The sequence below is a fragment of the Heptranchias perlo genome, chromosome X, assembly GCF_035084215.1.
Source record: "Heptranchias perlo isolate sHepPer1 chromosome X, sHepPer1.hap1, whole genome shotgun sequence".
Lineage (NCBI taxonomy): Eukaryota > Metazoa > Chordata > Chondrichthyes > Hexanchiformes > Hexanchidae > Heptranchias > Heptranchias perlo.
The window spans coordinates 17,435,058-17,449,649 of NC_090370.1; the positions used below are offsets into that span (position 1 = coordinate 17,435,058).

At 46.7% G+C, this 14,592-nt stretch overlaps 1 protein-coding gene across 4 annotated transcripts in view; it reads right to left on the reverse strand.

Moving 5' to 3' along the window:
* LOC137307320 (natural resistance-associated macrophage protein 2-like) overlaps window positions 1-14,592 on the reverse strand; it is a 224,919-nt gene that overhangs the window by 119,731 nt on the left and 90,596 nt on the right. For all 4 annotated transcript variants that reach the window (XM_067976794.1, XM_067976793.1, XM_067976792.1 and 1 more), the window contains exons 15-16: window positions 13,272-13,425; window positions 12,338-12,391 (exon numbers count right to left, since the gene is read on the reverse strand). In XM_067976794.1, the coding sequence (XP_067832895.1) occupies window positions 12,338-12,391; window positions 13,272-13,425 (208 nt within the window). The remainder of the gene's footprint in view (window positions 1-12,337; window positions 12,392-13,271; window positions 13,426-14,592) is intronic.

Genomic DNA, 14,592 nt, shown 5'->3' on the forward strand with positions numbered 1-14,592 from the left:
GTTTGGTGGAGCGATGTATTCTGGTTTGAAATGCATGCATGATTGGGATCTTTGGAAATTATCGGCCCCTGCAGCCATTAGCTCAGTGAGTAACTGCACTGTGTGACCTGGTACGGAGCCAAAGGGACCGGCAAGTTCCCACATCTTATCCCTGGTTTGTGTTAAGTTGGCTGATCTCAGCCACGCTACCCTCGGGCACCATGACTGGCCTCAGCTGCCCAAGGCTACGTGGGGTGGACAAAATAACCCAGCCAGGATTCGTGTTCCTGATTACTGACCAATAACCCCTGCATGGGCATTGTTACTGTTTGGACCTTGTGTTGTTCGCTAAAAGGTGCTTTCCATCAGCAGACTGCGTCTCTGAAAAACCAAGAACAGTGGCTTGAAACGTGCTGTGGATGGGACGGTGTACCCAGATAAAAACAGTTCCCCCTGGAGATCACATGGGATGCTCATGTTATCCTGACTCTTCCGAATGGTGGAAAATAGCACGCTGTCAGACCATAGCGTACAGGATAAAACAGATTTATTTACAGGCTGCATGATACAGAAGCAGTGAGACACGAGATACTGAAACAGTACAATATTTAAAGAGAATGAAAATCAGGGTTTTCTAGAGGCAATTAAAATACTCATTAGGAAGTAATTTTTACACAGTTTGATGTGTGACAGTACTTTTGGTTGAAACAGTTTTTCGTAGACCTTCATGACGTGATCTTGTGCATGGGTAACGCAAATTTCCAGTCCACCCACAGTGATTTATGCCAATGCGAAGTCCCTCATGTTGGAGCCATTTCCACAGTTTGACAAATCTCACAACTTGAGTCGTGAATGCCAGAAAGCTGCCATTTCCTCCATATATCTCCTTTGCACAGAGCTTCACATTGTCCTAATGTGTCAGCATGCAGAGGGAATAGGATTGTCTGCACCACAATCTGCACGCCAGCATTTCAATTACGTTGTTCCAGTCAAATAACTTTTTTTGAAAAAAAGCTTAAATTCTGAATAACGACAGAGACACAAACAAAACCCCATCAAGGAGCAGACAGTTTGAGGTCCTGCCTGTTACATGCATTGGTCACTCCTGCCACACAAACAGTGGGGTTGCTGGTGTAGTCATGATACTGTCAATCAAATATAAAATACAGAAATAATTCTATTTTGGCACACACAGGCTGAGGGCAGGATCAGGCTTGGCTGTGCTGCCTTTCATGATCAAATAGCCTACTGACAGACTCATACACAAAGAACATGGGCAAGGTACTGAAGGGCTGCGGGAAGAAAATTGGTGGAAGGGGAGGGAAAGAGAAGAGCATTGCTGGGTCAAAATCCTGGAACTCCCTATCTAAGCACTGTGGGAGAACCTTCACCACACGGACTGCAGCAGTTCATAAAGGCCCACTACCATTATATTCGCAAGGGCAGCTAGGGATGGACAATAAATGCTATCCTTGCCCACATCCCGAGGATGTTGTGGATGAGATTACCCTGGACCTTCTGACTCAGAGGCAAGAGTGCTGCCAACTGAGCCAAAACACTGAATACTGACACTGGCAACATCCAACAGCCAGGAACAAAGACAGAGTGTTTCAGGGAGAGATAGGTTCATCCAGAGTCGAACATCAAGCAAATATGCATCCACAGCTCAGTTTCTACAACTGTTTCAAAGTGCAGATGCGATGCCGAGTTGAAGAAGCTGCTCTCAATCAGGTGGGGTTTATCCACTCCTGCATTCATCAACCCATCGTTTCTCACCCATTCACTTTATTGGGCAGGTAACCGACAAAGGGAGGGGTGGTAGGAATATCTCAGGCCAGCCTGATTCGGGCCTCATCTGCCCTCCACACACAGGAGTCACTGGATAGTGATCAGGAGCAGGACCTTGTCGGATCTTCCGCTCTCTAAGTCAGGGACACCCAGGACTACTGTAGCACCTCCACCAGCATCAGCTGAGAGCAGCTATTTCAGCACAGGCTCGGGCCTTTCCTGCTCTGTTCAATGGATAAACTTGCATCACTCTATAGTTAAATGTTGTCTTACTTATCAAGATGGGGGAAGATCACTTTCAAAATTAAGATTTTTTTGTGCGTACCAATTGTATCAATAGAATACACACAAAGCTGGGGTGGAATGTGAGCTGTGAGGAGGATGCAAAGAGGCTCCAATGTGATTTAGACAAGTTGGGTGAGTGGGCAAGAACATGGCAGATGCAGTATAACGTGGATAAATGTGAGGTTATCCACTTTAGTTGTAAAAACAGAAAGACAGATTGTTATCTGAATGGTGATAGATTGGGAAAAGGGGAGGTGCAGCGAGACCTGGGTGTCCTTGTACACCAGTCACTGAAAGCAAGCATTCAGGTGCAGCAAGCAGTTCGGAAGGCGAATGGTATGTTGGCCTTCATTGCAAGAGGATTTGAGTACAGGAGCAAGGATGTCTTACTGCAGTTGTACAGGGCCTTGGTGAGACCACATCTGGAGTATTGTGTGCAGTTTTGGTCTCCTTATCTGAGGAAGGATGTCCTTGCCATGGAGGGAGTGCAACAAAGGTTTACCAGACTGATTCCTGGGATGGCAGGACTGACGTATGAGGAGAGATTGGGTCGACTAGGCCTATATTCACTAGAGTTTAGAAGAATGAGAGGGGATCTCATTGAAACATATAAAATTCTAACAGGACGAGACAGACTCGATGCAGGGAGGATGTTCCCGACGGCTGGGGAGTCCAGAACCAGGGGTCACAGTCTCAGGATACGGGGTATGCCATTTAGAGCCGAGATGAGATGAGAAATTTCTTCAGAGGGTGGTGAACCTGTGGAATTCTCTACCACAGAAGGCAGTGGAGGCCAAGTCATTAAATATATTCAAGAAGGAGATAGATATATTTCTTAATGCTAAAGGGATCAAGGGATATGGGGAAAAAGCGGGAACAGGGTACTGAGTTAGACGATCAGCCATGATCATTTTGAATGGCAGAGCAGGCCCGAAAGGCCGACTCTTGCTCCTATTTTCTATGATTCTATGTTTACAGAAAATAAAGCACTGGTCACTGCTGACATAACTCACTGATGCCTGCAGTGACCACAAATTCTGGGGTGGATGCCAATCTCTGGTTTGTTTTCCATAACTCACCAGGTCCTGAATCACATCGAGCTTTGACTTCACTTGCTGTTCTGCAGGGGATATGGTCCTGGGAGGACATAGGCCAAGCAGCACATTCACCAGTGACAGGGGAGCTGAAGGTATTCAGTGGTAACAATCCCACGCAACAGCTGGCTGAAGGGCCACTCTGAGGAAAGCTGAAACGCCAGTCTTGTCAACACTTACACTTCACCTCTCATTTTTGGATATTTTAATATTTGTAACTCTGGGACAAAATTTAAAAAATGTTGTGATTTTTAACTTTCTCACATGAATTGTCAACAAAAAGAAAATTGAGAATCATGGATTTGTGAGTGTTGGCAAAGGTGAGTGTAAAATATTACACGACATCTGTATCGCCATCGCCCCCCCACAGTGATGGGACGGGTGGTCTATGTCTGTGATTCCCCCACACACAGTGATGGGACGGGGGTCTGTGTCTGTGATTCCCCCACACACAGTGATGGGACGGGGGTCTGTGTCTGTGATTCCCCCACACACAGTGATGGGACGGGGGTCTGTGTCTGTGATTCCCCCACACACAGTGATGGGACGGGGGTCTGTGTCTGTGATTCCCCCACACACAGTGATGGGACGGGGGTCTGTGTCTGTGATTCCCCCACACACAGTGATGGGACGGGGGTCTGTGTCTGTGATTCCCCCACACACAGTGATGGGACGGGGGTCTGTGTCTGTGATTCCCCCACACAGTGCTGGGACGGGGGTCTGTGTCTGTGATTCCCCCACACACAGTGATGGGACGGGGGGTCTGTGTCTGTGATTCCCCCACACACAGTGATGGGACGGGGGGTCTGTGTCTGTGATTCCCCCACACAGTGCTGGGACGGGGGTCGGTGTCTGTGATTCCCCCACACAGTGCTGGGACGGGGGGGTCTAGGTCTGTGATTCCCCCACACAGTGCTGGGACGGGGGGTCTGTGTCTGTGATTCCCACACACACAGTGATGGGACGGGGGTCTGTGTCTGTGATTCCCCCACACACAGTGATGGGACGGGGGTCTGTGTCTGTGATTCCCTCACACACAGTGATGGGACGGGGGGTCTGTGTCTGTGATTCCCCCACACACAGTGATGGGACGGGGGTCTGTGTCTGTGATTCCCCCACACACAGTGATGGGACGGGGGTCTGTGTCTGTGATTCCCACACACACAGTGATGGGACGGGGGTCTGTGTCTGTGATTCCCACACACACAGTGATGGGACGGGGGTCTGTGTCTGTGATTCCCACACACACAGTGATGGGACGGGGGTCTGTGTCTGTGATTCCCCCACACACAGTGATGGGACGGGGGTCTGTGTCTGTGATTCCCACACACACAGTGATGGGACGGGGGTCTGTGTCTGTGATTCCCCCACACACAGTGATGGGACGGGGGTCTGTGTCTGTGATTCCCTCACACACACGGTGATGGGACGGGGGTCTGTGTCTGTGATTCCCCCACACACAGTGATGGGACGGGGGGTCTGTGTCTGTGATTCCCCCACACACAGTGATGGGACGGGGGTCGGTGTCTGTGATTCCCCCACACACAGTGATGGGACGGGGGGTCTGTGTCTGTGATTCCCCCACACAGTGATGGGACGGGGGGGTCTATGTCTGTGATTCCCCCACACAGTGCTGGGACGGGGGTCTGTGTCTGTGATTCCCTCACACACAGTGATGGGACGGGGGGTCTGTGTCTGTGATTCCCCCTCACACACAGTGATGGGACGGGGGTCTGTGTCTGTGATTCCCCCACACACAGTGATGGGACGGGGGTCTGTGTCTGTGATTCCCTCACACACAGTGATGGGACGGGGGTCTGTGTCTGTGATTCCCTCACACACAGTGATGGGACGGGGGTCTGTGTCTGTGATTCCCTCACACACAGTGCTGGGACGGGGGTCTGTGTCTGTGATTCCCTCACACACAGTGCTGGGACGGGGGTCTGTGTCTGTGATTCCCTCACACACAGTGATGGGACGGGGGTCTATGTCTGTGATTCCCTCACACACAGTGATGGGACGGGGGTCTGTGTCTGTGATTCCCTCACACACAGTGATGGGACGGGGGTCTGTGTCTGTGATTCCCTCACACACACGGTGATGGGACGGGGGTCTGTGTCTGTGATTCCCCACACACAGTGATGGGACGGGGGTCTGTGTCTGTGATTCCCCCACACACAGTGATGGGACGGGGGTCTGTGTCTGTGATTCCCTCACACACAGTGATGGGACGGGGGTCTGTGTCTGTGATTCCCTCACACACAGTGATGGGACGGGGGTCTGTGTCTGTGATTCCCTCACACACAGTGATGGGACGGGGGTCTGTTTGTGCTGTAGAAAACTATCAAGAGACAGTTTTCCTTTCCTTCTTTCGATGGACGGAAAAACAGGAGCAGGTCCAGCCACTGCGTCCCAGCAGGCCACGAATTGACACCCAGAGCTACATGGAGGAGTGAGTCTGCAAAGTGGTACAGTGAGAAAGGAGGACAACTGCTAATGGCTCTGGGGATAAATTATGAGGCCCACTAGCAAAAGACATCACAAGGCTAGCACGGGAATTATCTGCTTTTTTTTTTTGAGTAGCTGATTGATATTAATGACCTGGACTTGTGCATACTGGGCACAATTTCTAAGTTTGCAGATGCCACGAAACTCGGAAATGTAGTAAACATGGCAGATTAAATTTAACATGATGCATTTTGGTAGGAAGAATGAGGAGAGGTAATATAAACTAAATAGTACAATTTTAAAGGGGGTGCAGAAATAGAGAGACCTGGGAGTGCACATACCCTGCCACCTTCAAAAATTTGTGTAAGTTGAGAAGGCTGTTAAGAAAACATAACAGATTCTGGGTTTTATTAATAGAGGTATAGAGTACAAAAGCAAGGGAGTTATACTGAACCTTCATAAAACACTGGTTAGGCCTCAGCTGGAGCATTGTGTCCAATTCTGGGCACCACACTTTAGGAAGGATGTCAAGGCCTTAGAGAGGGTGCAGAGGAGATTTACTGGAATGGTTCCAGGGATGAGGGACTTCAGTTATGTGGGTAGACTGGAGAAACTGGGGTTGTTCTCCTTAGAGCAGAGAAGGTTAAGGGGAGATTTGATAGAGGTGTTCAAAATCATGAAGGGTTTTGATGGAGTAAATAAGGAGAAACTGTTTCCAGTGTCAGAAGGGTCGGTAACCAGAGGACACAGATTTAAGGTGATCGGCAAAAGTAGTAGAAGCGAAACATTTTTTTAAAAAAATGCAGCGAGTTGTGATGATCTGGAATGCGCTGCCTGAAAGGGCGGTGGAAGCAGATTCAATAATAACTTTCAAAAGGGAATTGGATAAATACTAGAAGGGAAAAAATATACAGGGCTATGGGGAAAGAACAGGGGAGTGGGACTAATTGGACAGCTCTTTCAAAGAGCAGGCACAGGCACGATGGGCCAAACGGCCTCCTTTTGTACTGTATCATACTATGACACCATGATAAACAGAACTGGTCAGGATATAAAATATTGGATAATGCAGGTCGGGGAGACTGGGTTATAAAGGCAGGCAGTATAGCTCCCAAGCAGAGCAGGAAGTACTAAATGGATAGTGGCTGCTTCATAAACTCAATAAGAGAGAGACACGAGCAAATCGATTTATTAAAACAAAAATCAAAGGGTTCATTACAGAATTCTGAAATAATCAGATCAACAAGGCTTCAGGATCAGAAACATTTCAAACTGCAGGTCACAAACTGATTTCTCATTTTCTTCCACAAACAGGTGATGTGGCTCCTGCTTTGTGCAATTTTAAAATCACTCAGACAATTGTAACATACCAAAAAACGTGGCAAAATAGGGCTTTCCCCACCCATGTGTAAGGTAGCAGTTTGTCCACACGATTCCCTAAAAGTTACTGGTTATTGTCCCTCTGCCTTTATCAAACCCTGTGGAACCTTGACACTCGCCCCTTTCAGAGGGGCCCACATAAATATCACTCCCTTACTGCTTGGAAGCTTCGTACCATCTCTGAAAGGGGGGAATGGCAAGAGCTTTTGCTGCTCCCACCCTTTCCGTTTTATCGTGACAAGAGATAGGGAGCAGATGAATCATGGAATGAAGTGAACTAATTCGAGGAGGGAGAGGAACGAGAGGCCAGATACAGCTGGTTGGGACAAGTCTGCATTAGTGAAGAATGGATCAGAGCGAGACAAAGGAGAATGTAGAAAACCCTCCAGGCAGCAATGGGAGTTGCAGAAAACGAGCAAGATTAAACGGGAGATGTTCTGAGCACTTGTCCCCTCGGCAAATGTTGGGCAGAGTGCCTGATGTTCATTTGAAGGTCTGACTCAGCACTCAAACCCAGCCAATTGTTTCAGAGGGCTGCTCCCCTCCCGTCCCACCCCCGATCATAGAACGGAACAAACCTTCGGCACGTTTAAAATATTTAGCACTTTATGGAAGGCTTTAAAACAAACTTAAGCTACTTTTTAAAAAAGTATCCTCATCGATATTACTGTAATTACTGACAATTCACATGTCCCAAGCTTTAAATATTACTAGGATCAGAGGTACAGCAACTGGAACAGATCGCAACTGAGACACCAACAATCTACCAAACACTGCCCTACACTTTACACCTGTACTTGGTGAACAAGCCAGTCAGCAAATGCACAATACTGCAGTGACTCTTTTGTTCAGTTTTTCTTGCATAAACAGCTCCCTCGCCAAAAATATGTGCAATTACCATCAGAAAGAGACCTGGTGCATCACACAGAAGGTTATATTCTCAGAACTTACCAACACAGTCAACAGAGGCAGAATGGAGCTACAGCTTTCTTATGAATTTTGTGATTATCGAGGTGAGGGACATTAGTGCTAGCTATGGAACACGTTCCATTTCAGGTGGCCATCAGCATCAAACGAGTTAGATTCAGAGTAAAGCTCCCTCGACACTGTCCCATCAAACACTCCCAGGGCAGATACAGCACGGGTTAGATACAGAGTAAAACTCCCTCTGCACTGTCCCATCAAACACTCCCAGGGCAGGTACAGGGTTAGATACAGAGTAAAGCTCCCTCTACACTGTCCCATCAAACACTCCCAGGGCAGATACAACACGGGTTAGATGCAGAGTAAAGCTCCCTCTACACTGTCCATCAAACACTCCCAGGGCAGATACAACACGGGTTAGATACAGAGTAAAGCTCCCTCTACACTGCCCCATCAAACACTCCCAGGGCAGATACAACACGGGTTAGATACAGAGTAAAGCTCCCTCTACACTGCCCCAAACACTCCCAGGGCAGATACAACACGGGTTAGATACACAGTAAAGCTCCCTCTACACTGCCCCATCAAACACTCCCAGGGCAGGTACAGCACGGGTTCGATACAGAGTAAAGCTCCCTCTACACTGCCCCATCAAACACTCCCAGGGCAGGTACAAGGTTAGATACAGAGTAAAGCTCCCTCTACACTGCCCCATCAAACACTCCCAGGGCAGGTACAAGGTTAGATACAGAGTAAAGAACTCTCTGCACTCCCTCTATGGCAAGATATACTTGCCATAGAGGGAGTGCAACAAAGATTCACCAGACTGATTCCTGGGATGGCAGGAATGTCCTATGAGGAGAGATTGAGTAGACTAGGCCTGTATTCTCTTGCATTCAGAAGAATGAGAGGTGATTTCATTGAAACATACAAAATTCTTACAGGGCTCGACAGGGTAGATGCAGGGAGGATGTTTCCCCTGGCTGGGGAGTCTAGAACCAGGGGTCACAGTCTCAGAATAAGGGGTAGGCCTTTTCGGACTGAGATGAGGAGAAATTTCTTCACTCAGAGGGTTGTGAATCTTTGGAATTCTCTACCCCAGAGGGCTGTGGAGGCTCAGTCATTGAGTACATTCAAAACAGAGATCGATAGATTTCTAGATATTAAAGTCATCAAGGGGTATGGGGATCGTGCAGGAAAATGGTGTTAAGGTAGAAGATCAGCCATGACCTTATTGAATGGCAGAGCAGGCTCGAGGGGCCGGATGGCCTACTCCTGCTCCTATTTCTTATGTTCTGCTCTGGTACAACAGTGTATCTCGGTCCTAACCTCAAAACAGCACCAGTATGTCATCCTATGTGGTGTGGGTGAGGCCGACGTATATAAAGACCTTGTCTGAGACATTTTTTTTTTTTTTTTTACTAACGCTCTGTACAAATTAGATTTTTAAAGATCAACAGAATACCACCATTCAAAGTTATTGTGTAAGGGCAAGTCTTAATCTGGGCATGGGGCGGGAGCGTAAAGGAAAGAATTAAAGAACTTGCATTTAAACAGCGCTTTTCTTAACCTCAGGACATCCCAAAGCGCTTGCTAACCAATTATTTACTTTTGAAGCGTGGTCACTGTTGTAATGTAGGAAATGCGACAGCAAATTTGTGCACAGTAAGATCCCACAAACAGCAATGAGATAAATGATCAGATAATCTGTTCTTTTAGCGGTGTTGATTGAGGGATAAATATTAGCCAGGACACCAGGGAGAACGTTCTTCGAAATAGTGCCGTGGGATCTTTTACATGCACCCGAGAGGGTATCCGAAAGACAGCACCTCCGACAGTGCAGCACTCCCTCACTACTGCACTGGAGTGTCAGCCTGGATTTTGTGCACAAGTCTCTGGAGTGGGACTCGAACCCACGACCTTCTGACTCAGGGGTGAGGGTGCTGCTACGGATGACACCACAAGGGCTGACAATGGCTTCGGTCCCGATGACAAAAATCCACCAATAACCTTGACCTCAGTAACTGAAGTCTCCACCTCACGAACACAGGAGCAGAAAAAATGGAGTCTTTAAAAAAATAAATTTCAGTGTCCTAGAATTTCTAGATTGCTTGATCCAAACTCTTCCAACTTCTTTCACTTCCATTTGATGAATTTTACTAACTTGTTTTCTTCTCTGCTGGGTTTGAGTTCCCACTGTTTCAGATACAATGATCACACGCTTGACGTTTATTGCCCTGATTTATCCCTCTATATATCTTTGGTACTCAATGCCTAATCCCCCCCCTCAGTCTGGGACTCAATGCTACTGGGACGTAGGTTTATTCCTTAAGAATAAGCCAGTGTCACACAGGACGCTCAGATTTATTTAGAGAGGCGGGAAAAGGAAAGTCTAATGGGAATCTTGACAGTTAACCTAGCTGGGGTCTCAGAATAGTTTTAAATAAAAATACACACATCATTACTTCAAACACATCTGCCACTTTACATTTTTAAAACCATAAGCAATTGCCAGACACACCGGCACTCTCTGATACACCAGGGGTAACTGCACCATTTATGAGAGAAGGAGATGCTGTAATTTGGACCTACTTCACTCTAAGCAAGTCAATATTATAGCAACAAAAGCATGGTCTCATATGGAAGTTATGGTTTCGATCTCACCCTCATGAGTTATTTTTCTCACTTTCTTTTTAAATTGGTGGCTTTTTGAGTGTGTCAAAACCACAACCTGAAGATTGAACCCTGGCAAATCAAATCACAATCCTCACTATCTGGAAACAATCCCACAAGGTGCCAGGTACAAGGGTACAGCCGCTGCTAGAGACAGTGAACCTGCATGAGTACCAGCAGGGTTCAAACACATACAGAATCTACAAAACCAGTGTTAGAATAAAGGAAATCCAATCTGAACGAAACCGGTTCGCTGCAAGATCGTGGCACGGGTAGAGGATGCTTCTTTCTTTGCCTCCACCAATTTTCCCTCTCAAAGGGCCGACTGTTGCTGGGGTACAGCTCTACAGGTGCCAGGCACCCTCTGCCAGCTCAAGGAGCTATTTCCCAGGTCATTTAACTGTGGAGGGCATCACAGCTGAGCCTGCCCTCACCCAACACCCACACATGGACACTGTCCAATAGGGGTCACTGAATCGTGAAGAGGAGCAGGAAGCCTGGATTATTTTCCCTCTCTCTCACCTATGGATCCAGAGACCCTGGACCACACTCTCAGTTGAGATCAGAGATTAAACCTGGGACCTTGCTGGTCTGCATAGCTCTGTCCCACACTGGGTGGCACTGGACTGCTGTGTTTATTATTTAAATTTTCTAGAACCGAAAAGCTGGAACAACAGAAAATAAAACTCCATTTCCGTTCAAGTCTATACCTGACTTTAAACCTAACTGGGCCAGCTGAGTCTGGCCTGGTGCAGTTTGGACTCTATTCTGATTAAGTTCCTGGAAGTGTGGCTTTGAACCCTCCAGGCACCTTTACTGCCTGGTCAGTCCAGAACCAGTTTGCTGAATCCCAGTTTCTGATCCCAAGTAGCTAAGGGAAGCTGTAAAATCGGGTCGAAGGGAATGCATCATACGTCACATATTTAAAGTAATCATCTAGTTAAACTTCCATTTTCATCCCCATCCTTTGTTAAAATGTTTTACATTGTGGCAAGCACCGAATCCTTAACTAGAACGCTTCATGGCTAAAAACACTGTCCTTTATTGGTGACCTTGTGCTCCTCCCCCTCTCACTGGACTGTCTGATGGTAGTGAGTGGAGAAGGAGACTGAACCTGTGCCATCCCCCAGTAGAACAGTTCATGCACGGAGGGGAGGAGCACTGTTCAGTCAGTACAATGGTCTGAAGACAGACCTGTCCTGAGTGTTTGAGCCAGCGAATGTTCAGCTACAGTGCCTAGCTCTGATTCAGTTCAAAGATAGATGCCCAGCCACGTAAAGAAGCAGCGGTCCACACATCGATTTCCATAAAACTGTTTTCCTTTCAAAACATTACAGATCGTTTGCAGCAAAATTTCAACATCTTGATCATGGCTGCACAGACCCGTTAAAATGCACCCTCAGGATTTACAATACTGGTTAACAGCATCAGATTCTTGAGGGGCAGGAGGGGGAAGGAAGGTTTGGTCAATAATATATCTGCATGATTGTCTAAGTTCTAAAAAGTATAAAGTTAAACCAGGGTTTACTTGAAAATTTCTAATTAATCATTATGATCCTAAAACCCTACAATGGTTGCTTCACACACTCTGGAGAAAGCCTGGATTAGAAAAGCTTTCACGTAGTTCCCAATGGAACAGTGCTCAGAGTACGACCCAATAAATCAGGACCCCAGTGTGCTGACACAGGGATGTATAAAGGAGCTTTCTCTGGTTAACTTTCAGACCCGCCTCGTTCTTCTATAAGCACAGCCCTGCTGCTGCTTACCGTGCGTCCGAAGTTCAGACAGGTGACTCCCAGTGAAACCGCACAGTGCCAGACCTAGAGAGACAAGACACAAAGAAAAGAAAGGTTACTTCTTAAAGTAAACCACACATAGAAGTTACCCCCTCCCCACTGAGTGCAAGGAGCAGGTCCAGTGGGTAATATCACACACCCGGAGTATAAGGAGCAGGTCCAGTGGGTAATATCACACACCCTGAGTATAAGGAGCAGTTCCAGGGGGTTGCCAGGCTCTTTCCTCTCTGCAGTCTGTACTTCAATCACCCATTTGGGGGAATAATGTCCAGAAGGCAGAGGGAGAAAATTCTCTCAGTGTGCTCGATGTACTGGATCCGTACAAGTGTTTATAAAGAACAGGTGCACAACCTCAATGTCCCTAGCAGAGAGCACATCTGCACAGAATGTGCTGACAATTCAAGTGACAATAGTTTTCAATAGTATGTATAGTTGTTCTTGAATGCTCTACTGTACTGCAGAAACCCCCCACCCCCCAATTTATCTCAAACCTCACCTGACGGGGCACCTCTTTCTGGGGTATAGTTCACCATTTACCAGCGCCCTCACACATTTCTTCCACTGTGGGCTGAGACAGCGAGAGGGCATCAAAACCAAAGATGATGTCCACACTGGCGCACACACTTCTAACAAGCATCACTAGATAGTGATCAGCAGGAGGAAGCCAGGCTGACTTTCCGCCTGCCTTGCCTGGGATGCAGACTGAATCAGTTAGATCCTACAACACCATCACAGGCAAGGTAAGAAACTCAGCACAGACTGGGATTAAACCTGGACTTTCCAGCTTTGCATCAGTACCACACCAAGCAGTGCATTAACCTACTGAACTAATATGGAAGCTCTTTTTATGACTTCTAACTAGACAACAGGAAAAAGATTAAGGAGAATCTGTGCCAGGACTTACCAAGTAAGCGACAAAACTCAAATAAGCAAGTGAAATGACGGCTGCAACCAGGTAAAGTGCCACATGCCCCAGGCTCGAAACATAAACTATCACAAAGTACATATTAATGGCACAGACGATAAAAACAACAATTCCGCCAGCAATCTTCCATGCCCTGAGGGAGAAAAAAAACACAAATGCTAATTATGTTTAAGACATCATAACTGTGACGCCACAGTCTCAGACAGACTGGGGCTAATTTTACATAAATTACAACATGGAAACAGGCCATTCGGCCCAACCAATCCATGTTGATGTTTATCCTCCACACGCGCAGTATCCTAATCCGAGGTGCCCGCCTTATTCCCATTTCCCTTTATCCCCTTTCCTTCAACCACCTATCTAACCTATTCTTAAATGTTGACATGGTCTCTGCTTCAATCACTATCTCCAGTAATACATTCCACAGCCTCATAACCGTCTGCATAAAGAGGTTTCTCCTGCTCTCTGTCCTAAATCTGTTACATTTAATCTTATCTCTATGCCCCCTTGTTCTCGACCCCTCAATCACTGGAAACAATCTGCTTCTATCGACCCTGTCCCATCCCTTCATAATTTTAAATACTTCCATTATATCACCCCATAATCTGAGCTGTTCTAACAAAAAAAAGCAATTTATTATTTGTGTTTCTTTATACCAGGCAGCATCCTAGTGAATCTGTGCTGTCCGCTCCTCTATTGCCTCAACATCCTTCCTATAGTGTGGAGCCCAGAACTGCACAAAGAACTCTAACTGTGGGCTTAGTAAAGTTTCATATTGATTCACCATTATATCTCCACTTTTATATTGTATACCCCTTGTCATAAAACCCAGCGTTCCATTAGCTTTTTTATTGGCTTATCCACCTAGATGCTGCTTTTAAGGTTTGTGAATCTTTATCTCAAGGGGGCTGGAATACAAAGGGGAGGAAGTGATGCTTCAATTGTACAGAACCTTGGTCAGGCCCCATCTGCAGTACTGTGTTCAGTTTTGGACAGTCCTTGGAGGAGGTACAATGCAGATTTACCAATATGATACTGGGGCTTAAAGGGTGACATTACAAGGACAGGTTGCATAAACTTGGGTTGTATAAACTTGGGTTGTATTCCCTTGAGTTTAGAAGATTGAGGGGCGATATAATTGAAGTGTTTAAAATGATAAAAGTATTCGATAGATTAGATACAGAGAAATTATTACATCTGGTGGGGGAATCCACAACAAGGAGACACAATCTTAAAATTAGACCTCGGCCATTTAGGAGGGAAATCAGGAAGCACTTTTTCACACAAAGGGTAGTGGAAA